At 39.9% G+C, this 25,244-nt stretch overlaps 1 protein-coding gene across 1 annotated transcript in view; it reads right to left on the bottom strand.

Annotated features, from left to right (window-relative positions):
* Nucleotides 1-1,781: 1,781 nt before the first annotated feature.
* Nucleotides 1,782-25,244, bottom strand: part of TRPM6 (transient receptor potential cation channel subfamily M member 6) — a 137,852-nt gene continuing 114,389 nt past the window's right edge. The window contains exons 32-39 of the mRNA XM_060014622.1: nt 24,403-24,453; nt 22,402-22,467; nt 19,904-20,187; nt 17,963-18,045; nt 17,002-17,207; nt 10,144-10,195; nt 5,520-5,626; nt 1,782-2,981 (exon numbers count right to left, since the gene is read on the bottom strand). Coding sequence (XP_059870605.1) covers nt 2,848-2,981; nt 5,520-5,626; nt 10,144-10,195; nt 17,002-17,207; nt 17,963-18,045; nt 19,904-20,187; nt 22,402-22,467; nt 24,403-24,453 — 983 coding nt within the window. The 3' untranslated portion in view covers nt 1,782-2,847. The remainder of the gene's footprint in view (nt 2,982-5,519; nt 5,627-10,143; nt 10,196-17,001; nt 17,208-17,962; nt 18,046-19,903; nt 20,188-22,401; nt 22,468-24,402; nt 24,454-25,244) is intronic.

Below are 25,244 nucleotides of genomic sequence, written 5' to 3'. Positions count from 1 at the left end.
TAGATGCCGGTGACTGATGGAGAAGGGTAACAAGCCATGGCAGGAGCATCTGTGTCATGACTTCTAGAAACTGAGTGATCCGTCTCAACTAAAACAGTAACAACAAAATTTTTTTTTTTTTCAATTTTTGATTAAATGGTTGGTAGGGAAGTTTTAGTCACCCGGTACTTGTTTTGCAAAGCTACAGAAAATAACAGGGTGAGGAACACCCAAAACTATATCTGATCTCATTCCCCAGAGTTGTTAGAAGCTTTAAGATGTCGTGGGGCAAAAGTCACTCCAGGGATGTACAGCCCCATGGAGGGGAATACCCATGCACAGGATGCCTTCAGGAAGGACTCCCCGGAACCTGGCTGCTTCTCTGGTCCCCAGGTTCAGATTTCCATCTGTGAGATTGGCTAAGGGCTCATACAAGGATTATGCAATCCATTTTTCCTCAGTGGTTCCTAAAACCAGCCCCATCTATGTCCTTTTATTTGCCCTAATTCTCTTATTCCAGTCTGAACCTACTGCCCACTGGCAGATAGGGTATGGAATACATCTCTGGATTCAACATTTGCCCAGAAGTCAAATTTTTTAGCACTCACCAGAAATCCAAACTTGTAACAACAACCAAAAAAGAAAGAAACATGAGATATAACACTTTCTGAGGGCAAAGAAATGTTATGTTCATTGCACCCTCATCACTTACACACCACAGGGAAGGCACTTAATAAATATCTGTTGAATAAAATTAACCAAATGGATGAATTCATTCATTTGTGGTCATGAATCAAAGTCAAGATTGTCACATTGGTATCTGCATGCAAGCTATCCCACAGTGACCTTTGCCCAGCAGCTGGTTCACCTTTTTAAAATGTTATTCGGGTGATTTTTCTTAAAAAGAGAGTGAGAAAATCATAACACAGAAAATTAAAATCAAAACGTGTTTTTTCAAGTTCCATTCCAGGTAACAAATATTTGACCAATGAATTAATGCTTTTAGTTTGGCTTGGATAGGCAAATTGCCTCCTTCCAATAGTTGAACACGGCTCCGAAGTGAGCACAAAGAGATCCCTTATTGATTTGCAGAATAGGATAAAGCAGTTAAGCTCTGAAAAAAGCATTAACATTTTATCCTCATTGCCAATCAAGAAATCACCCAAGTTTCCCACCTCCCACCACCCCAAAGACCAAAGTAAAAAGGCTGTAAATCAGCCCTTGCGCATCTCACAAGAGCCAGACACTATCTTTGGCAAATCAAATCCTTGGCTTTCCATTCCCCTATCCCTGGGCAACATTTCCCCAAAGTATAACCTCAGAAGGCAGGAGTGTTGAGTTAAAAAGCAAGCCAGCTAATGTAAGGGCTAACGAGAAAGATAAGTTGAAAATTTCAAATCCAGGAGGTCTGTTGCTGGTAGATTGGAACGCTTTATAATGAGGAAAGGAGATGCAGGAAGAGTGGGGAGAAGATTCCCAGCCCTCCAACTCCTCCTTGTGTGAACAGTTTGTGCTTGTTCTGAGGTAGGGTGACCCTGATAAGTGCGAAAGAGGGATGACCGATCCCCCGAATATGCTGTACAGCAGGGGTCCCCGACCCCCGGGGCCACGGACCAGTAACGGTCTGCGGCCTGTCAGGAACCAGGCCGCACGGGAAGAAGTGAGCAGCGAGTGAGCAAAGTTTCATCTTCCGCTCGCCATCACTGGCATTACTGCCTGAACCATCCCCCCCATCCCCCACCCCCCGCAACCGGTCCGTAGAAAACCTGTCTTCCACGAAACCGGTCCCTCGTGCCAAAAAGGGTGGGGACCACTGCTGTACAGTGTGGCTTCCAAGGACCCTTTCTTCAGGCCACTGAAACCGATCACATGTGCTCAGGCCATACTTAAAATATACACTCCAGCACTCGTTAAAGCCACCAGAACTCTGTATTTCAACCAGGCGATTACCTGTGAAACATGTTTTCATTCAAAAACCCCATCTTTCCTCATAGGACCTGACATAAAGTAATTTAGCTTGTAACATTATATACCCAGCTTTGAAAAAGGGAGTAATACTTTAGAGGTTGGCTTAATCAACTCTCTAACCAATAGTGTCCCTGAGTGTAAGGGAAGGGAAAACATTTCTTAATAATTTCTAGTTTTATATATCCTTGTTCCCTTAAAAAAAAGAGGATGCAGGGGTGTTTGTTTTAGATTTCCCTTTCCTCTCTTCCAGAGAAACCTGAAATGCCCGGTTATCATATGATTCACTGACAATATTGAAACCCATCTAGATTTCACCAGGATGCTAACATTTTACTGGTTAGTTTGTACCGGAGCGTGCTCCAGCCTGTGCAAATACACCCTTACTCCGTTGTTTTCCTTTGTGTCGCTCTTCAAAGCCCTATGCTGCTGGAAAGGAGAGGAGGGAGTCAAGTGACTTTTTTATGTACATATATACATAAATACAATATGTGGGTGAGGTGATGAATAATAGTGGAGGTTAGAGTCTGCACACATAGTAAGAAAATAAATTAAATTTATCTGCCTGGTTCTTTAGTGCCCAGCATTCTGCACAAGGAATGAGGTATGAAGAGCAGCATTCCTGGCTGAGTCATCTGTCTTCTTGTGCAACTTGAGAATGACGAACACACGCAAAGCACCCTGCACACAGGTCAATATCTAGGAGAAGCCATTCATCATACACCAGTGAGGTCCTTGGGGAGGGGAGACATGAGGCTCAGAAGGCATGTCCCAGGAGGCCCTCAGGGTAAGGCCATCCCGGCAGAGGCTCTGACATAACCAGTGTTACATCAATCAATCCATGTTACCATAGAGTTCATAGAAGGGAGGGCAAGGGCTGTCATCTTCTTACTTCTCCCTTTCTTACAATCGTGTGAGGTCTTCTGGAGAATTATTACCCTCTTCCTCTGCTGGAGTCTCCTCAGCTGGTTCAGTTTTGATTTCAAGTCCAAAGGCGGAATTTATCCTTCCGGGGGAATAGTCATTTCTTTTTAAATCTGCAAGGAAGACAATTAAGACAGTTATAGAGAATCCTTAAGAACACAATATTCACACAGATAGATTGGACTTCAGGACTTTAGGCCAAGTGCTCAGAGAGGACTCTGCTCCCTTGGGCCACTGATATGTGAAACTCAAACCCTCAACCATGTCCAAACTACACCCCACCATGCACATGTGTGACTCTAACTCCCCAAGGCTGTGTTTACTGGGGCAGGGGAGGCAAGCTTTGGTTGCTTGACTAAATACACGGTGCCCTATAAGACATGACCTGCCCAGAGTTAAGTGAGGCCAAACTGGAAACAGGGCATTTTCACTTGTTGAATGATGGCAGAGCCAGAGAGTGCAGCCAAAATGGTGGACTCGGGATGTCAATGGTCAGTTTTCTGCAACAAAGCTGTACCTCAGGATTGGCTGCACCTATAAAGACTTCATCCAATTATCAGATCTTATGCTTCCTGAAGCCTCCTTCTTTAATTTCACAGGGAAATTATCAAAAGAAATCACTAATAAAGGTAACCCTTGGGGAGAAACTTATGGAGGAGAGTGACCTTTAAATGTTTGTAAACCACTGTATGCTGTGTTGATTAAATTTGTTAACCTTAAACATGCATTCCTTGTATTATTTTTTAATGTTAAATAGGGATTATCTGGACATAAAACTAATACATATTATACTTTAATAATAACCAACAGTAATTACATCACTTCAACCCTCACGCCAAATTTATGAGATAGGTGTTATTATCCCCAGCTTACAGATGAGAATGAGGGCCAAGGTCACAAAACTAGCAAAAAGCATTTCTGGGATGTAAGCTCAACCTATGAATCCCATGCTCTTATACTATCCTGAACTGCCTCTCTTAAAAAAAAAGAAAAGAAAAAAAAAGTAAAACATAAACAAAAAGAAAAATCACCCCAATCCTGTTTTCCGAGCTAAACTTTTTAAAATTCAAATTACCAAATGTTCAAGTAAATGAGGATATTTTTTTATCTCCATTTAAATGTGTTAACTAAGGTTTTGAAAGGAAGCAAGGATTAGGTCCAGAAATGGAGGAATTATTGAATTACTCAAAAGCCACCATGGTAGGGAAAGAACGAAAGGAAGAAAGGAAGGGAGGGAGGGAGGAAATCTTTATCATACGGAAGAGCTAACTGGATGGAAGCAGTGAGTTATGCCTCAAGGCCCCCTTTCTCCTGGCTGACCAGATACAGTCCCTGATCAAGAATGAGAAGCTGCCCTGCCCAGGAAACAATGAATCAGTCCTGGGAAGAGGTCAGTGCCTGAGGATGCTGAGTTAATGGGCTGGACTCCAGCCTGCAATCACGGGACGGAGATATGTGTCAGCTCCTGCCTCCCACAGGGCCCTTACCTGGGGGCCTGGATGCCACTCAGCCCAGCCCCCTCTCCTTCCTGGCCTCCTTCTGACCAGAGGAGGCCACTGGGCAGCTTGGCCAATGTGCTATGGACTGATCTCTTTGCCCAGTTCTTCTGGGTGGTTTGTGAGAAGGGGTCCTGGGCAGCTCCAAGAAGACATCGAGACCCCTCCTGTCTGTACTGCTCCAGTCTGATGTCCCCACCGCCACCACCCCTGGCTAATAAGCTCTCTCTCACAGGAACTGGAATCTGCTCCACACCCTAGTCTTCTGCTACCTCGTGCCCACAAGGGCAACTCCTACCTCTAACTCCAACAAGATTAGAAAGTGCCTTTCTTTGTTGTAAATTTACACCTACTCCATCCCAGGTTACAATGGATATTACTGATTTCCAATTCAGGGTTTGATCATTTATGATAAGGCTGGAAGGGCTACTCAGCTTAAAAGACGTGAAATTCCATTCTAAGGACGAGTGTGGCGCAACCTTAGAAAAGTAGTGAGCAAGCTGAGACAGTCATAAAGCATCCCTTCTGAGATAAAAGGAAAAAATGCAGCAGAGCTGGGGCTGCCAATCTGGGGGACACAAACCTCCAGCCGCTTACTTTTATGTTAGAAATATTTTTCTGTGCTGACTCTATTAGTTTCAGAGAAAGTGTGTCACATTATCTAATCAGATTTTTAAAATATACCTTGTGATGTATGTTGAAAGTGGCAGGTTTTTATAGTGAAAAGCACTACTCTAATTGATAGCTGTTGTTTCCCTCCATGCCACACCCTCCCAAGTGTCCAATGAGTAAATAAGAATAGAATAGAAACTCTGTGGGCACCACTCAAGACCCAAAGGGGAGGGGGCGGGGCGGGGAACAGAGACCTGCCTCTGTCCAATTTTGCCCCAATTAAGTAGGAGGAACTTTTCCCTTGGAGAGACTGTGACAAGTATTGGGCCCAATGTTGTTTTATCACATTTTGGCAGAACCTGAAGTAAATCCCTGTCCTTTTAATCCCTTTAGAGACTTGAAAAATTTGCAGTCAGAAAGTCAGGCCTCAACTGCGAATGAGATAAAAATGTGATTAAGATTTTCTACTCTATCCCAGGTTACAATGGATGTTGTTCAATGAGAGATTTACTTAGAGAAAAATAGAATCGTTTGGGGGCATACCCGGGAGTTTGAGCTTCCGGCAGCAGGAGTTGCAACGATGTTTTGCAATGAAGTTTCTAATTGCATCTTCCCCTAAATTGGCTGGTCCAAACACCATTCCTCTTGATCTAGAGGAAATATCAGAATATCAATTAGATCACAGCTCAGAAAAAGGAGCTCAACTAGGATTCTCTGAGATACCGAACAGTATCCCATAGTAACCCAGTAAACTTGAAGGAGCCAACAAAGAACAGAGCACTTTGGGGAAGCAACAATGTTAGGTTTGCAAATTTAAAATTCAAATGCACTTCAATCTTTGTACCCAACTCCAAGACCTACTGTGAAACTCATTTCCACGCTAATCTGATAGAAAAGTGAATTTTCTATGTACCACATTAAAACAAAATACAGTGAGACCCTTTTTAATGCATATGAGGTGAGAGAATGACATTCATTACCAACTGGTCTACTAGAATACCCGAAAGGTAAGTATAAAGTAAAATAAACTTAGTATTGGAACACCCCTTCTGAAAAAATTGATATGCATTGTTTCAAACCCACATACTTTTCTGAAAATAACCAATGTCCTCAAACACAAAAGCCCGACAAAACCCGAAACCCAGTATTCATGGCTCTTTTGATAGCTACTTCTACCCTGCAAACTGCTATAGCTGGGCTCTTCGTGAAAAGATAAGACAACTAGGAGATGATGATTTTGTGGAAGTAAATCAGTATATTTTAGGCACATTTTTAACGCTCTATAATTATAATAGATCCTTAGCAGATTTTAGGATCAACGTTCATCCATTATTTGATCATTCACAACCATTATTCTTCGGCTGACACTCTACACACCAAGGAATAGAGCACACCAGAAACACTTCCAAAGAAACTTTATGAAAGCTAATATTTTATTTTAATGACATGCAGAGTGGGAAACAGCACATTTTAAAATCTGAACTCAATTACTGCTCTTAAATACCACGTCTTAAGAAAAAAGAAAAGCAAACTATCACAAAAGGAAACAATAAATTTCGCTTCTAAGGAATGCGGTTTTTCAAAAGGGATGTGGTGTAAAAATGGACTTTTCCATCTGAGTATTGAAACATTTATCTCAATTTCCACTTCCTTTTGGCAGAATAACAGTAGCTGCTCTGAAGATGTGCCAAGCTCAGAATGAGGGCTGATGTCAGTTTGATCTCAGATTGCCTCTCTGCTCTGAGGCGAGTAGGTGGAGGAAATCTCTCGGGAAGACAACGTGAACAGACACCCAGGATTAACTTTCCTGGTCACTCAATCGCCCTTACAAAATACGGCTCTGGTGGTATTTACCAGGCTGCATAAGCTGCCTCTGTTAACTATTCCTCTTTCAATCCATCTGCTAAGGAACCACTTCTATAAGGTGAAACCAAATATGGCAAAGAAAGAGAAGCACGCAATATTTAGTACTGGAACTCTATGATGCTGATAAAGTGAAAAATGAAGGCGTTATTTTAGTCATTAAAACTGAAGAATTCCTTTTATCGTCTCTCTGGCATGACCCTGTTGGAATATTTCACTCCTTTGCATTCCACGCTGCCATTTCATTCCCCCCAATAAAGCATGAAAGTTCCCAACTTAGAAATGTAACATTGATTCTCAGATAAAAGCTGTAAGCAAAACTGTTTCCCTCTATGAGCTTTGTTAAAGTTAAGACAAAAGAATCAAAATTACTATAATATGTATGTATCAGGCATTCGACCACTCCCTGTGCAGGGGAGAGTGAAGGAGGATTGTAGGGACATTCATACGCCATGCCTACAGCCTTGCAGTCTCAGATAACAACGTTTGAAAAAATATACAACTGTTTTCCAGATTTTTCACAGCACAGGAGAGCAGGAGGTAGCTTGGTTCCACCTTCAAGGAAATGCTAATTAGTGCCATGTACACAGAGATTTACTAAAGAACATCTCATCATCATCATCATCATTATCATTTCATACTTGTCAAACGCCCAAAACCATCAAGGCAGTAAGTGAAAAAAAAGGTGCAATCCCAAACTACCAATAACACTGAGGCAGCCTCCACTGAAGGTCAATGACCTGAAGAACCAAGTTAAGTGGCCAGAAAGCATTTGGGGAAGCAGGTCTGATGACTTTGTCTTCATGTGCAAAAGGTTGGGGAAAGTTAAGAGACAAAAGGCATTAGAGACAATATCAGAATTTGCACCACAAAACATCTTTCCTTTTGGTAGAGGATCATCCCCTTTCACTGACCCCCTTCTCTTCATAGGCTAGTTGCCATCTCCACTGAGCTTCAGTTTTCTCATTTGTGAAGTGGGATTGAAGACACTTCCTTCCAAGGTTGTTGTTAAGAATAAAACAACATGTGAAAGCACTTGCTTCTCAAACTTTAATTTATACCAAAACACCTGAAGATCTTATGAAAATTGAGATTCTATTCAGGAAGTCTAGGGAGGGTCTTGAGAGTCTGTGTTTCTAACAATCTCCCAGGTGATGCTAATACTATTGGTTCATGGCCCGTGCTTTGTGTAGCAAAAGTTTAACAAATAGACGGCATCCCAAAATGTGAGCCTCATTGAACCGATTGATGTAATTCACCACATTGTGAGAAAATAATACTTATTATCTTCACCATGAAGACCAACTGCACCCAAAATTAGGTGACCCCACAAAACCAGGCAGGCTACAGCGATACCAATCTATCAGCTTCCAAAGTTTATGACATCCTCAAGTCATAAAAAATAAAGTTTGACATAAGACAGAGGCTCCCAGCCCTGACTGTCCATTAGAATCACATGGGGAATTTTTAAAAAATACAGACATCAGGGTCCTATACTCTGAGATTCTGACTTGATGCTAATTCTGAGCAGCATTTTTTTTTTTAAGTTCCCTAGGTGACCCTAATAGAAATTGAGACCCACTGGCCTATAGAATGCAGTTAAATACTCAACTGTCAAGAGGAATAATATAATCTTCTTAGAATTCTAAAAGTTGGAAATATTCAGGTCATATTACATATATATACCAAGGTCAAAATTTAATAAATGATAGAGTATACATCAACTTGATCCATTTTATATGCAAAAAAAAATTTCACTGCCAAATTATAAAGGAAGTACTTGTAATACAGGTTCCGACTAAAAACCCTTGGGCACACTGGGCTGCTGAAGAAATAATATGTATTTTTAGCCAAAAACACTTCAACTCTGCTAAAGTGAAAAATAACAAAGCCTTTATCTGTACCCTAAGGGTTACAACATGAACTCCATGGTCAAATATCATGGGATCTGGATTCACAGGAGCAACATGGCTCACCTTTATCTTCTCTAGCTCTCTTAGTTCACAGGGTAGCTAATACACTTTTAGATGTACCTCTTTGCATAGATGCCTACAAATGGTACCATATTTAGATTAAATTGTTCAGTAAAAGAACAGAGCATTAAAGCAGTGAATATTTACAATATGAGTCCAATAGGAGGGAAGTAAAAGTTTCAGATTTCATCATATATGAATTGCCCACTTATATAATTATATGTGTGTGTGTGTGTGTGTGTGTGTGTGTGTGTGTGTGTGTGTTTTACAACCCAGGGGCCAAGTATAGACACTTAGGACAACTAAGAAATTAGAATTTTGTATGCTAGCACTTCTCAAAGTGTGGGCACTAGGCCAGCAGAATTAGAATCATCTGGGAACTTGTTACATTATTTGGACCCATCCCAAACCCACTGAATCAGAAACTGGGGTAATCAAAGGCCGGGGGTAGGGGGTAGCAATCTGTGTTTTAACAAGCTCTCCTGGTGACTATGATGAAAGCTCATGTTTGAAAACCACTGTCATCTGCCATGTTGATCCTCCCTTAATCATCACCATCTCTTCTTTTTACTCCACCTTTAACAGAAGAATACCACCTCCTCTACTGCCAAGTCTTCCCAAAAGCCTGCTTATGGGATAAAATGCCCATGGGAATTCAAAGGCTAGGCAGATGACTCATCCTTCTATATAATTTACACTTCAGTCCTGAATTAACAATCTGATGGCTCCATATTTAAGCCCCACTGTTTTGTCCTCTCATAGATTTGCTGTTACTGAATACCACACTTCATGCCCTCAGCTTTCGTTTTATAGGCATGTAATGGAAGACAGTGCCCATGATAAGATGCAATGACTCCACTGTGATGACAACAAAGGAAACTGTGCTTCTCCTATGACATTAATTGTTTTCATGTCAAAGCCTAAGGAGGCTGAATTTACCCATATTTCTCTTTTGTCTGGGCCACTAGAAAACTCAGAGGCAAATTTGCAAGAAAGTTCTGCCCACTGCATTGGTCTTTATACATAGTTTCCATTTTTGTGTACTAACAACTCCAGATTTAATCTTATTTTATTTCCTTATTTTCTTTTTGCCCCTATTTCCTAATCTATGCATTCTTTAAAATCTTATTGTATTTTAAATCTTATTGTATTTTATTGTATTGTATTTGGATGTAGATATTCTTGGATATAGATATAGATACAGATATAGATAAAAGGGACATCAAAACCTTTCTAGGATCTAGGCAAGATATAGAAATGTTTAAAAATTATTTTTAAGAAACCATGTACAATGTGTTAAATGCAATTTTCTAAATGATAAATTAACTTACTGTTTTTCTTCAGGTTTTATAACAGATGGATCTGTCAAATTTTCTCCAACACCTCCAAAGAAAAAGAAAATTCATTTACCAAATGGGGAATTTCATTTTCTCAGAAATTCAAGAAAATAAAAACCAAATTTAAAATTCTTTCTTATACCTACCTTCTTTCCACCCTGTAGTAAACTCAACATCATGTGAATTAACTCTACTACTAACTAGACACCCACCCTGTAGTAAACTCAACATTATGTGAATTAACTCTACTAAATTGTCCAGGCAAGTTTGAAAACTTTAGTTGATGCCGTCTCCCACAACCCCCTCTATTATGCTGCAATAAACCACTAGGCTACAAAAAAGTGTTTTTGTGATGTGTTCACACTTCCTGATAATAGCATCCATCATTCATTTACCACTTGTACATACTAGACATTCTAATTTTATTTCTTCTAATTTTATTTTTTCTAATTCTTGGCAATCGTGAAAGAAAAGTATTAGCATCCTCACAGCCTCATTTTACCAATGAGTACACTGACGTTCAAAGAGATTAATCAACTTGCCAGAGGTTGCACAGACCACAAGAGGTCATAACAGGATTGAAGCTAAGCCAAAGCTTGTGTCCTTCCCCCTAGCCCGAGGTCTCCTTAGATGGAGTCCATCAGTGCTCAGAAAGGTGCAAGGTGCTGTGTGGTTCTGCAGGTACCACCTCCGCTCCATCAAAGACACATATCAAATGCCATATATATATATGTATGTATGTATATAGCGTTTATAAACAGAAGAATACAAACATCCCATATGCTTGATCTGGGTGCTGGTTACACACACATGTTCAGTTGTGGAAATTCTTTAAGATGTACGCTCATGCTGTGTGTAATTTCCTGAATGTATGTGATCCTTCAATAAATTTTACTTCTTAAAAAACGGCACCAATGCATAAAAGGGTAACGTGTCATATAAAACTAACATTTATCAAGACAGGGATCAACACCAAAGTGAATCTGTTATAAAATGCGAATGGTGGTGAGGCTGACTTCCAAAGGCAGCATTTCACAGGTGAGCCAGTCAGACAGGTGAATGCACCATGTGGGCATAAGCCGACAATGTCTGAGATCATCCTCTAGTCAGCACTGGTCCTCTTGCCTTGGAAGAGACCAACCTTGTGGGAAATTTATTTAAAAATCAAATAAAATGTATAACATTATTGTATATTTCTATTTGTTAAAAAAACCCCAACACATTTTCTAACCACTACTTTAAAAAAGAAAGATTTTTACTATGTTCTGTATGTTTTACCATATGTTAAACCTTTCACAAGAAAAGGTAATCCTTATAGTTTATAGACCATTCCCCTGAGAAACTGACTTCCTTAGGAAAATAACTTAAGTAGGGGGTTTTAAACCTTTTTTGGGTCATGACCCTTTTGGCAGTCTGATGAAGCTAAGGTACCCCCTTCTCAGAATAATGTTTTTAAATGTATAGTTTGAATACATAAGATTACAAAGGAAATCAATGATACTGAAATACAGTGATCAAAATATTTTTTAAATTGTACTGCAATACACGTGCTTCTTTATTAGTATGTTAAATAACAGGATCAAGCACAAGTCTAATAACACGATAACATCCAACAAGGAATAAATACAACTAGTATTTTGACATATCTGCCAACACTGCAATGTGCTATGTTAATACCTGTAATTGCTATTGCAAACAGTCACGGGTACTGCTAATGCCACTGTGATCTGTCGTCTCCGTTATAACTGAAGGAAATGATGAATTTCAGCTATAGGTTAATGAAATAAAGGTGTAATTTTTTTTTTAATAAATGTATTTATTTATTGGCTGCATTGGGTCTTCGTTGCTGTGCACAGGCTTTCTCTAGTTGCGGCCAGTGGGGGCTACTCTTTGTTGCGGTGTGCGGGCTTCTCACTGCGGTGGCTTCTCTTTGTTGCAGAGCACAGGCTCTAGGCACGCGGGCTGCAGTAGTTGTGGCACGTGGGCTCAGTAGTTGTGGCTCACGGGCTTAGTTTCTCCACGGCATGTGGGATCTTCCCGGACCTGGGCTCAAACCTGTGTCCCCTGCATTGGCAGGCGGATTCCTAACCACTGAGCCACCAGGGAAGCCCCTAGGTATAATTTTAATTTGTTTTTTCATCAAAGTACACAGATCTTCTGAATTCTACCCAGAGCCCCTTTCAGAACCCTTGGCTTAGAATCTCTTTGTACACTGATTTTGAATAGGGAAAGGAAAAATAAGTCTGAAACACAGGCTCAAGGGGCAGTATGCAAAATGTGCTTTGCTTTTTAAAGAAAAAGTCATATGAATAGGCTGGGCTCTTTATGCTTTTCTCATTACAGATATAAAAAGGAACAGCCTAACAAGACCCTAACTCTACAGCAAACATGTAGCAAATAAACAGAACAACTATGTTTAACTATGTAGTAAATAAACAACAAACAGACAGCCCATGTACCACCAATAGAGAGACTAAAAGCTACAAATCCTCCACACATTTAAGCTCAGACATGACTTTATGCCTACAATTCCCAGCAGTGATGAAAGCTTTAGGCTGACGTCTGAGTAAACTGTAAATTTAAGCTGAAATACGCACAATACCTAAAGAATTGTGGAATAGGAGGTTTTATAGGGGAAAAAAAAGTCTATCAAAATCACATCAGCTCCCATTTACTTTCAGTCTTGTAGCCTGTTAAATAGGCAGAAGTCAAAGGATCTGGGTCCCACTCACAGCCCCATCACTCCCTAGTTGTGTGATCTGGACACCTTCTTTAATCTCTCTGAGTCTCAACTGTATCACCTGAAAGTGTGGATAATCACGGGCCTTATCCTATACGGTTACTGAGAGGATTACATGAACTAGCATATACAAACTGCTTAGCAAAAGGTCTGATCCAGAAGAAGCTGAAACATGTCAACTGCTATTTTTATTGTCTTTATTCTATCAAGAGCTCTTGTGAAGTAAAACTCTATTTTCTTACCACTGGTAAAATCATGTTCTGATTATCTCACTTTCCTAAAGTACTATTTCCTAATGAATAGAACTTCCTATAAGACCGAGGGTAAAGAGTTTCTACAAACCTTTATATCCCTAAACCCAATCTGACAGCGCAAAGCTTAACTACTAAAAACATCTTTTGGGACCCTTGAATGGCAGAAGGGGCATTCCAATGAGTTAAAAAAAGAAAGCGGTTCAGAGAACCAATCATGCTGCACCACCACACCAACTACTACCACCCCAGCCTCTCCGGCTACACAGGAGTCACCCAATTGGCAAACTTTAACATAGGTGCCCATCCTACCCACGTACGTAGATATTTGGAAAACATGAAAGACAATAAGACACTTTAAGATCTAAAAATTCCAGTGCTCTCTCTTTACTGGCATTAACAGAGTAAATGCCCATGTACAGGCAATACATAGCACGCCCTTATGAGAAACTCAGAGACCTACGTTCTGATTCCAATCACCTTGGGATGCATCAGTGAACTTCTACATCAATGGAAAGAAGTCACCTTCCTTGTAGCAGCAGATGCTGATGCTAATGCTGATTTATCCTGGAAACTGCTTTGTTGAATAAAAAATTAATATCTCCAAAAGTTATTTGAAAAAAAAAAAGTGAGCTTAAAAAAAAAAAACATGCCACAGACCACTGTAATTTGAAATACAATTGTTTTTCATTCCTATTGCTGGAAACTAAATATTGGATTTCACATATAATGATGACGATTCAGGCTCTCACATGTAAGATTTTTAAATGGAAGGAGACTGGAAGACTACAGTATAATTACATGTGATCTGAAATTAGTCAAGCCTCTCCCTAGAGTTCAGCTTCGTGGCCTGATGTGGTAGCTCCTGGGTTAATGATTGGCACTCCCTTGGAAGAAAGTAATGAGAAGAAAAGAAGAAACTGAAATAATAAACTGCCGGAGTGCTTCTCATTCCTTCTTTCCCTCAAAGCAACAGGAAGCACAGCAAGCTGATCAGGGCTTCACTCTACAGAGGCCAAAGCTGGGATCTCCCTCAAGTATCACCAGGACCACACAGCTAAGAGGAGACTACCCACAACTGAAGATTAACTTCCATTTTAACAAGCCACACAGAGACTAATACTAACAACAATAACTAACATTCACTGTGTCAGGAACTTGCTTAATTTCAGCCCCTTAACAGCCCTCTGAGTTAAGTGCCTAACATTATTTACCATTATTATTACAAATGACTCAAGGACTCAAGGTGGTTGCCCCCTGGTCAGCCCCCAGGACCCTGACGACAGGGCCTCTCCTAACTGCAGCTAATTTGTCTTTCAGTCTCCACTCCCTGCCACCCAGACAATGCACATCATCACTCCAAAGACTAAAAATACTAATCAATTAAATGTAAAACATAACTGAACTGAAAACTATTATGATATTTTAAGAATACATTATATTCTCCCATTTTTCCTTTCCAACCTGGCTTGGATTAAACATATTAATGCACATAAGCCTTTAACGGAGTGACTGACACAAAGTAACTATTTAGTAAATGTTAGCTAGTAGCAGTAGTAATATAACTGCTTGTAATTACTATTATAGGATTCTCGTTCTTCCATAAATTCAGGGCTAACCAATCGGCAAAACTCTCCGATAAGTATCTCAATTTCTTCATGTTCATTCTATGATGTCCACTCTTCCCTCCTTTGAAGGTCAATGTTTTCACATCGTTTATTTGGAGTGGTCTATTTCTGCAATTCACATAATTGCCCAGTAAAAAAATAAAGTTAATTCCTTTTTTTCCCCCAAGACTATTAATGCAGTGTTTGTTCTGTTTAACGTCACTTTGGATTTACTAAGAGACATAAAAATCCCCAAATATAAACATCATTAAACAAAAACACACTGAAGAGTCATCATTACTTCCTTGAAGTTTTTCTTTGTTTTTTTGTTTGTTTTTTACTTTTTAAACATCTCTACCCAAAACTCAAAGCACAGACACTCAAGTATAGATGAAAACAATCAACCTTTCCCCAGCATGAGCTACAAAAGCAGCCTTGGGCATCAGTGTGCTGGGTTTACATGGATCATACTGTACTTGCTGGTTTAAAAGCTGAATCATCTTGACTGTTTTAACTTTGTTTATATTGCTTCCTAAAATATTGTGTTTGAGGGTTAGAAATATAATTCACACCTTGTCAACAGCATAGATCTGAAAGGACAGAAGGACTTATGTGTAGTTTGAAAAGTGTAAAAATATATATATATATATATATATATATATATATATATATATATATATACACACACACATCCTTGAGCATGTGACAGGAGTTTCAATCAAAATGGGTTTGCAGGCTTAGTGTACATTGCTCACGATGTCCCAGGATTGCCTGTTCATCTCGACTGTCTCCATCCTCCAAGCCTGGCTTTCAGCACAGAATTCCAGGTGTGGAGAGATGGGAAAGTCAGAGAGGACAAGGAAAAGGCCCTATCATTTTAAATGAACCAGAACATGGTAATGTCCTGTGGCTATGAAACTTAAAGAGAAATAAAAGACAGAACAGTGAAAAGGAAAGAACATGGATGGTCAAACCAGCTTAAGTCTGCATCTTGGCTTCCGCTTAAGCTGCTGTGCAACCTTGGGCAAGTTATTTAAACTTTCTGGGCCTAAAGTCCCCATAATATCTACCTCAAGGTGCTGCTTCTGGGATTAAATGAGATAACTTCTATGAAAGTGCCTGGGCTAAATCTCTTATTTAAAACCAAAGCCCCAGTCAGTGAGCCCAGGGACTAAACTTTGACCTTAATACATATTTCGTTCTGTCCCTGCAAGGAAAACCTGCTAGAGATACTCTGTTTCCTACTGCAGGATTATAAGTCACAGGTGAGGTGTTGAGAGTAGAAAGATGCATTGATCAAAGGCTTCCATTAAATAAGAGCGCACTAAGTTGCCTTTCACAGACTGAGTTTATACTTTTGTGAACTCTTATATCAAGGTACACAGCAAAGAGAACAAGCTAAACTATAAACTGCTAAAATACTGAGCTCAGAATCATGAGAAATGACCAGAATTTAAACTTTCCTGTGTGTATAAATGCATGCCTGAGTGTTATTGTGAACCTAAGTTCAAAGAAAGGCCATAAAACTGGAAAATTGGGTATAAAACTCATTGCCCGTTTAACATTTTAGATGACTTTAAATTCTGGGCAGCTAATCATCTGCCTATATTTTTCTCTTGATCTATAGGTGAGAAACAGCATAGTAGGTGCCCATGATCATCACTGTACAACGTCTCTGAAATAAATGGTGCCACCTCCCTTCAAAGCTAGATGGAGCAACTCCATACATTACCCATCCTGGTTCTTGCATGATCTCTCGGGACACCTCTCTGGTTCCTCCCACTTAGAACAGTTCCACAAACAATAAATAAATTCAGAAAACAGATACCATCTCCTGTTTAAAAGAAAAAAAAAAAGGTACATACTGCCAAGGAATGTCTCCACTGAAAGGCCTTAACTATGGCTTTGAGTAAAGAAAGAGCTGGGGTCAAATGTAGGTGACAGGGGCTTCCCTGGTGGCGCACTGGTTGAGAGTCCGCCTGCCGATGCAGGGGACGCGGGTTCGTGTCCCGGTCCGGGAGGATCCCACATGCCGCAGAGCGGCTGGGCCCATGAGCCATGGCCGCTGAGCCAGCGCGTCCGGAGCCTACGTTCCGCAATGGGAGGGGCCACAACATTGAGAGGCCCGCGTACCGCAAAAAAAAAAAAAAAAAAAAAAATGTAGGTGACAATGACATTGAGAAAGCAATCCCTGGTCACTGTTTCCTGAACTTTGCCTCATGCTTGTTGTATCAAATCCTCAGCTATCAATCACCTTGCAGATCTAAAACCAGCAGCTCTCCCCGAGTATACTCATAGGTCCAGTGAGAGAAAGCCAACATCAGCTCCTCCAAGGTGTTGCTGGGGGCAATTTCATCACCGTTGTTGTTGTTGTACTTCCGGAACTCCCCAGTCATGTACTTCTCAATGGTCAACCACTGCTTGGCTGAATGGCAGTAGATTAAGAACACTTCCAGGAACCTATGGCGAGGGAGGGTGGGAAGAGGCCATTGATTCCCCCAAAGGCAGCAAAGGTGGGACTTATATTACTGAACAGAGAGCACCAGGGGAGATGCCCTAACTCTAGTCCCAGCAGCCTCAATGCACATGCCTTTGCCTTTCTACTGAAAGAATGGAATGCAAAGATTGGGAGTTTTCCCCACGTTTACCCACCTCCCTTCTTTCTGAGGAACTCTTTTATAAACAGTACTGGATTCAACTTTTCTTGTCTTGCTCTATGAAGTTCCTTGTAAATGAGACAGTAAAACTTTACTGTAAGTCCTCAGCACCACACTATGATCTGTCTCGCTAAATGAATACAAGTGTATGGAAACACTCAAGTGAAAGTAACAAGAGTTCACTCCTTTAAGGTTCCTAATTTCTGTAAGATAACAGAAGAAACTATGCTTAAAATAGAAGTGTTTTTCTACCATAATGTTTCTGGACATTAGTAACTACACCCGGGATCTGCCTGCTTTCGTAATTGAGAGGTTAGTCACGGCCTCTGCTTGATCTTCTCTTTTCTACTCACATAAATTCAGCAATTTAAGCCAAAACATACCTAGGGTGTCTAATTCTCTTTTTACTGTCTCCGAGAACTATGTAAGGAAGAAACCAAAGTTAAGGTCATGGGGAACTTCCCCGTGGGTCTGGTATTTCTCGTGACTAACAGGTGAGAAGAAATTGACAGAAATTCCTACATAAGATGAAGGGCCAGGGTGCCAATATTTCCTCACCTTGGAGTGTAGGGAATGGTTTGTGGTTTCACTTGGTTGAAGGTATAGATCAGTTTTTGAGCAGCTCTTTGTTGTTGAATTTCCTGCAAAATAGGGAACATTGATAAAAATATTGGTTTGCTATCAGATGCCTACTAATTAATGATCACAGAATTACTAGAGGCCTCCCAAGTATGATTTTCAGCCTTATTCAGCTTCCACCACTACCCACTCCAAAAGCGAAAGCCAAAAATAACAATATACCACCACTTCCAAAAAGGAATAGGCTATCCTTTGGGTTGAAGATAATGGCCTTCATCTAAAACAACAGTACTGATGAACCTAGTGGCAGGGCAGGAATAAAGAGGCAGATGTAGAGAACAGACCTACGGACAAAGTGGGGGAAGGGGAAGCTGGGACGAAGTGAGAGAGTGGCATGGACATATAGACACTACCAAATATAAAATAGATAGCTAGTGGGAAGCAGCCACATAGTACAGGGAGATCAGCTCGATGTTTTGTTATGACCTAGAGGGGTGGGATAGGGAGGGTGGGAGGGAGGCTCAAGAGGGAGGAGATAGGGGGATATATGTATATGTACAGCTGATTCACTTTGTTGTACAGCAGAAACTAACACAACATTGTAAAGCAATTATACTCCAATAAAGATATTAAAAAAATTAAAAAGGCATACTCAGAGAATTGTCCTCTTTCCCCTATTTTTTCCATCTTAATCTCCTCTTCCCTCCTGCCTTCCACCTCCACACCCCTTTAGGCAATCTATTTCACTGCTTTCTGGTTTAACCTTCCTATGTTTCCTTTTGCGAGAGTAAGTAGATACATGTACGTATATTTTATTTTTTCCCTTTCTTTCTAAGTAGGTGTCTAGCTCCAGAAAAAAAAAAAAAAGAGTTTATTGGGATTTTTTAAAATTGAAGTATAGTTGATTTACAACATTGTGTTAGTTTCAGGTGTATAGCAAAGAGATTCAATTATACACATATATATATTCTTTTTAATATTCTTTTCCTTTATGGCTTATTATAGGATATTGAATATAATTCCCTGTGCTATACAGTAGGACTTTGTTTATCTATTTTATATATATAGTAGTTTGTATCTCCTAATCTTTATTGGGATAATATTAAATTTATAAATTAACTTTAAGAGAACTTATATTTTGATGATGTTGGAACATCCTAATCAAGATTAAGGATTGTTTTTCTCTTTGTACAAATTTAGTTTTATATCTTTCAGGAGTGATTTTTCCTCATATAGATCTTAAATATTTCACATTCCACTTATTTCTAAGCATTTTCAATTTCTTGCTATTGTAAACAGGGTTTTCTTTTCCAAAATATCTTCTACTAGTTATTATTTGCTTATATGAAACTTATTAATTTTGGTGTGTTAATTTTATTAACCTTGCCACCTTCCTGATTTCTTTTATTGCTTGAGTTGTTTTTATCACTAGTTCTTCAGGTTTTCTAGCATTACTATCATATCATCTGCAAACAGAGTTAGTTTTCATTCTTTTTCTCTTCCAGTTTTTATACTTTTGTTTTCTCTTGTCTAATTAAGTTGGTTAATACCTCCAGTAATGTGTTGAATAGTGGTGGAGATGGTGGGCATTCTCGCTTTGTTCTGACCTTGATGGGTGTGCCTCTGTTTTCACATTAGGTAAAATGTTGGCTTTATAGATGAATGTGTGTGAATATATACATACATATGTATATAAACATATACATATATATGTGTGTATATACATCAATATGTGTGTATGTCTACCCTAATCATATCAATGGTATTTGACATTTCCTAATCAATGATCTGTGATATATGAATATTATACATAAAGGAAGTATTCACCAAAAAAAAAAAAAAAGATAATGGCCTTTGACCAGGATAGAGCCAGATCTCCTTCGACCACCTGTCCATCTGGGCTCTGGGTCTCTGACTTACCCTGAGGCAAAGATGAAGCACAGTACTTTCCTGGAAGATTTTTTGCCATGCCTGCACAACCTCAGGAAGAAAGGACTTCACAATGAAAACGTGCCCCGGCTTGAGGACGTCATCCTCAGACCAGGTACTAATGACTTTCATGGCTTTGCGGAGGCCACCATCCATCTCCTCTTGGGACAACACCTGGATCATTGCAGATCTCCCTCGCTGGGACCAAGAAGACATGCTTTTATCCAGATTCAAAGGGGAACTCTCCTCCAGCCTGTAGACAGTTACTTCTTCTCCTGTGGCAAACAGAAGTGCAGGGGAGGGGTTCAATGAGATCCATGTCTGTGACATGAACGGCGTCCTAAATATCAACTCAGAATCAGTTCAGTTTCTCAAAGGATCAGTGGGGAATGGGAATTTCACCTGTTCAGAGGCAAGTACAGACATCTGGCCATGTTATAGTCCAGTAAAGAGGGAGGGGGAGAATGAACAAAGCATCAGATGCCACATAAATATTAAGTTGTTCTTATTATAAATTATAACTAGACAAAAATAAAATCAGAGTAGCAAGGCTATGCTTCTTTTGTTAAAGGAAAGTACTTTTTTTTTTAAACATCTTTATTAGAGTATAATTGCTTTACAATGGTGTGTCAGTTTCTGCTTTATAACAAAGTGAATCAGTTATACATATACATATATCCCCATATCTCTTCCCTCTTGCGTCTCCCTCCCTCCCAACCTCCGTATCCCACCCCTCTAGGTGGTCACAAAGCACCAAGCTGATCTCCCTGTGCTATGCGTCTGCTTCCCACTAGCTATCTATCTTACATTTGGTAGTGTATATATGTCCATGCCACTCGCTCACTTTGTCCCAGCTTACCCTTCCCCCTCCCCATATCCTCAAGTCCATTCTCTAGTAGGTCTGCATCTTTATTCCTGTCTTGCCCCTAGGTTCTTCTGACCATTTTCTTTTTTTTTTTCTTTCTTTTTTTTTTGTTTAGATTCCATATATATGTGTTAGCATACTTTTAAAGAGATAGTTTAACCCTGTCATCCCCCTTAGGAGCTTAAATTTAGACTTTTTTTCCTAATTGCCCCTTCCCTGACATTGTAATACCAAAGATATACTGTTTATGTTTATGAACTCTGTGTGTGTGTGTGCTTTACACATAAAAATAAAAAGATGTTTTTGCTCTCTTGGGGGTGATATTACCCCACTGAGAACGCATGTTTTAACCCAGTTAAAGTTAGAACCAAAGTCACACCCCAGAGCCTTTCCCTCCTTCCTTTGTGCCTTTGGACAAGTTACTTAAAGCTTCACTTTCCTCATCAGTAAAATGGAAGTGAAAATAACATTCTCTTCATTGGGCTGTTGTAAAGATTAGATATGTTAACCTGGCTAATGTGAAGTAGACCCTCGGAGACAAACCCAATCCCACTTCAAAGATTTTACACACAAATGTTCTTTAACTGCTCTACAGCTTCCACTTTTAGGCTGTTGAACAGGGAGCCATTCTTATTCAACCTAGACTCCACCTAATATATTGTACAATGCTTCCTAACAGAAGTGACATATTCTATACAACTTCTGTCCAGCCCGTATTTAATTTTCTCCTTACATCTCAGCTTCAAATGGCTTTTCTTATAAACACTGTACTGGTTTACCAAGGAAAGAATCTATTCGCTCACTCTTGCATTTAATTGCTTACCAAAGAATACGTCTAGGTAATGCTTAGTAACATGTTTTGAAATATGTATTCCTGGTGCCCAGATAAATGCCACTTTAGAGTTCTAATTACCTAGAGGATCTGAAACAGAGCTACCGAGTTGTAAAACCAGCTATGGAGCCAAGTGGAAGGAGAAGGCATTTGCATCGATGATCAGAAGCCACCTCATCTGTCCCCATGTGAAGCGTTTGAGGAGAAGCAAGATCTGGGACAGTGTGGCGACCCTTGTTACTTTGTCAATTGGCAGGACAGAGAAACGCCGGTAGCCTTGGCTATTACGAGCTTGTTTTTCCTTACTATTCCAGCCTTTAAAAATTACATTTGCTCTCTGAGTTAGGAGCAATTAGTTTACATCAAACAAAACAAACAAAACAAACAAATAAAAAGCGATATACAAAGCATTTCTCTTTAGATGTCTATTAGCTTCTACTGTATTGACGTTTAATGCTTTCTTCTGTATTTATTACGCATGGTTGGTTGGTTCTTTTCTTTTCTACTTACTTCCAGCCTTAAATCAGTGAATGCCAGGTGCAATATTATTGCTTTTTCCCCAACTGCTGCTCATTATAGGTCCCATCCCCATAGTATACCAGATTTTGACTCTAGATACCAGCCGGGCAGTTAACAAGACTTTCCATTTTAGGAAATTAATATAACTAAACTGCAACCATGGGCAAAAGAAAATTTGCAGCTAAAATTATGCAAAATGGTTTCTCCTATGATTCACTCAGATGGTATGCCTTTGCCCTGGCACAACCTCAAGAAGGTAGAAATGGCACTCACCAAACAGTTGGATTGGTGTAAATGGTATGGTCTGAGAAAGCCTCATTAAATTGTTCCTTTCAATGGCTGCAAACAAAAGCAGATTTACTAGTTTAAGTATGCATCAGTGGGCTGAATTTACAGAAAGCCTTCCCCACATCAATATACTCATATTATGCTAAAATATTTTATTTCAAAGACCTTTATTTTTTCTTTTATCAAAAATATTCTCTACAGGGACTTCCCTGGAAGTCCAGTGGTTAAGACTTCGCCTTCCAATGCAGGGGGTGCAGGTTCAATCCCTGGTCTGGGAACTAAGATCCCACATGCCTCAGGGCCAAAAAACCCAAACAGAAAACAGAAGCAATATTGTAACAAATTCAATAAAGACTTTAAAAATAGTCCACATTAAAAAAAAAAAAAAAATCTTGGGGCTTCCCTGGTGGTGCAGTGGTTGAGAATCTGCCTGCCAGCGCAGGGGACATGGGTTCGAGCCCTGGTCTGGGAAGATCCCACATGCTGCGGAGCAACTAGGCCCATGAGCCACAACTACTGATCCTGCGCGTCTGGAGCCTGTGCTCCGCAACAGGAGAGGCCGCGACAGTGAGAGACCCGCGCGCCACAACTAGAGAAAGTCCTCACACAGAAACGAAGACCCAACACAACCAAAAATAAATAAATTTTTAAAAATGTATTATCTATAATACAGTATTTAAAATAAACTATGCCTTAAACAGGAAGGATATCCCAGTCTTAGGAATAGATTATATGAGATTACATAATATGTTCTGAGGTAGCGCTATTACCTCCACTCTCCTGAATACCAAATACCATACTAATCCATTCAGATGTGGAACTTGCTTTTAAAGAGCATTTTAATCTGTGGTCTTTCTGGTTTTTCTTTTCCAGATCAAATCTAACGCACAGCGGACTGTGGGGACATCTACTGTTGATTTTGCAGAGTTCATCTTCTTTTCCCGGAGAGAGCTGAAGACCAGTTTTAATTAGAAGCAAGTGATCTGCATTTTCCTGTTAAGAGCTGTATCTTAACAAATCAGAGTCGATGTGAGTTACAGTGTTCCTCACCAGATGCTTTCTTCAGCTGACAGCTGGAGTCAAAATAACGGATTACTGCTGAGCTGAAAGACCCAGTTACAAGAGCCTGGAATGTGGAGTCTGAAATCCACAGAAACACTATTCACTACAGAGGAGAATTCAGGATAAGGTAGCCTATTACTGGACCCTGAGCACATGACCTTGATATAATAATAACGAAAATTATCACACCAATACACTTGTACTCTTGTACTGAGCTTCAGATTATATAAAAAGCTTGCCCATGTGTTATCTAATCCAATACTGAGAACAACGATGGCCAAAAGACCACCCAATGGCACGAGTCCAGTTGGTTGTTATACTGCTTTGCATTTCAAAGTGTTTCCCTCTTTATTCTCAACTAGCCCTTTGGCAGATTTTTCCTCAGGAAGGGCAAGTACAATTATTCCCACTTTGAAAGAAAGACAACTGAATCACTGTGAAGTGATGTTGCTTAAGAGAGTCAAGACCCTTGACATCTTGTTTAATAACATCCCTTAAGGTGTCTTTGTTGAATTTACCCTGTGGGGTTGGCATTCATTCAGTGGTTACCCTCACTGAGGGCCCAGTGAGGGTGCAAAACCCTTCCTCAGAGGACTAGTCTCAGGCCTGTCTCCTCCCCAGCCCAAAATACAAAGATCTCTGGCTTTTGACCTCGTAAGGAATTTTCAGAGCTCAAGGTCGTCTTTCCTCCTTACAATTTGGAACTTACCAATACACACATTTTTTTTTAAATCCAAATTCTCTTAAATCCTAAAAACTTGTTTTCCCAAGTTAAGAAATCTGAATGTTCTCTCATCAGAGTGAACAACAACTTTTCAAGTTGGAGCCATAACAACACCACAAATTCACCAGTGTTTCTGTTTCCAAATGCAGAATCACAGACATTTAGCTCCATTGACATGTCTATGTACACAGGCATCCTACCTGAATAATGATGGTGAGACTCTTGAGGGCTTTTTAAGGAGGTTGAGATTCCTGAAATTACAGAGAAGATTGGCATCTTAATTACTTGGCTGGAGGTAAATACATGTTTATGAATATATTGCCTGCAAAGTTATTATTGAACGGGTTAATCACAATGGCTTCTCGGTTTTCGAAAAAAGATTGCCTAATATTCTTTAACCACATTATTGTGCATGGTATCCTGACAGCTTCCAATCATCAATGCAATGTCTCCAAACATATTTATATAGGGAATTGAAGAAAGACAGGTAATATTAGCCTCAAAGATGTATTTCCTTTGAACCAATTACACCTCTGTGCTGCAGAAGGCACTCGGCTGCCCATCACGTTGCACGACATCCCAGAAGCACAATTCTCTGAGCTCCCTACCAAGATGCAGTACCCACATAAAGACATTATTAATACCAAGTTATTAGCACACTACTTCACTGACTTAAAATGACAACAAGATGATGAAAACACATTAAGAGGAATATAAGAGAAACAAAGAAGGAGGCAGAGAATGTGAGAGCAAGGGATTTGTTTGGTTACAGACGGACTGTGTGTTGGGAACACCTCTTGCAAGTTTAACTGGTTCTCTTCTACCTGCTCAAGTCCTAAATTACAAGTCGCAAGAGAAATCCTTTGCAACAGTTTTGCCATTTCATAAAATCAAAATTAAAGTTGAGAACTTTAGTCTCATGGTGGCAACTACTTTTTACCTTGTAGAGGAAGCGGCATAAGGAGCCCAATTTCACAGATGTCTCTGGCTTCTTGTTGCTGGATAAGGAAGGGAAGAAACTCCCTCCCTTTGGGGGTGCTGG

Source organism: Delphinus delphis, chromosome 6 (assembly GCF_949987515.2).
Source record: "Delphinus delphis chromosome 6, mDelDel1.2, whole genome shotgun sequence".
NCBI classification, from domain to species: domain Eukaryota; kingdom Metazoa; phylum Chordata; class Mammalia; order Artiodactyla; family Delphinidae; genus Delphinus; species Delphinus delphis.
The sequence above is the reverse complement of the archived record's forward strand: the minus strand, read 5'-3'. Positions and strand labels throughout refer to the sequence as shown.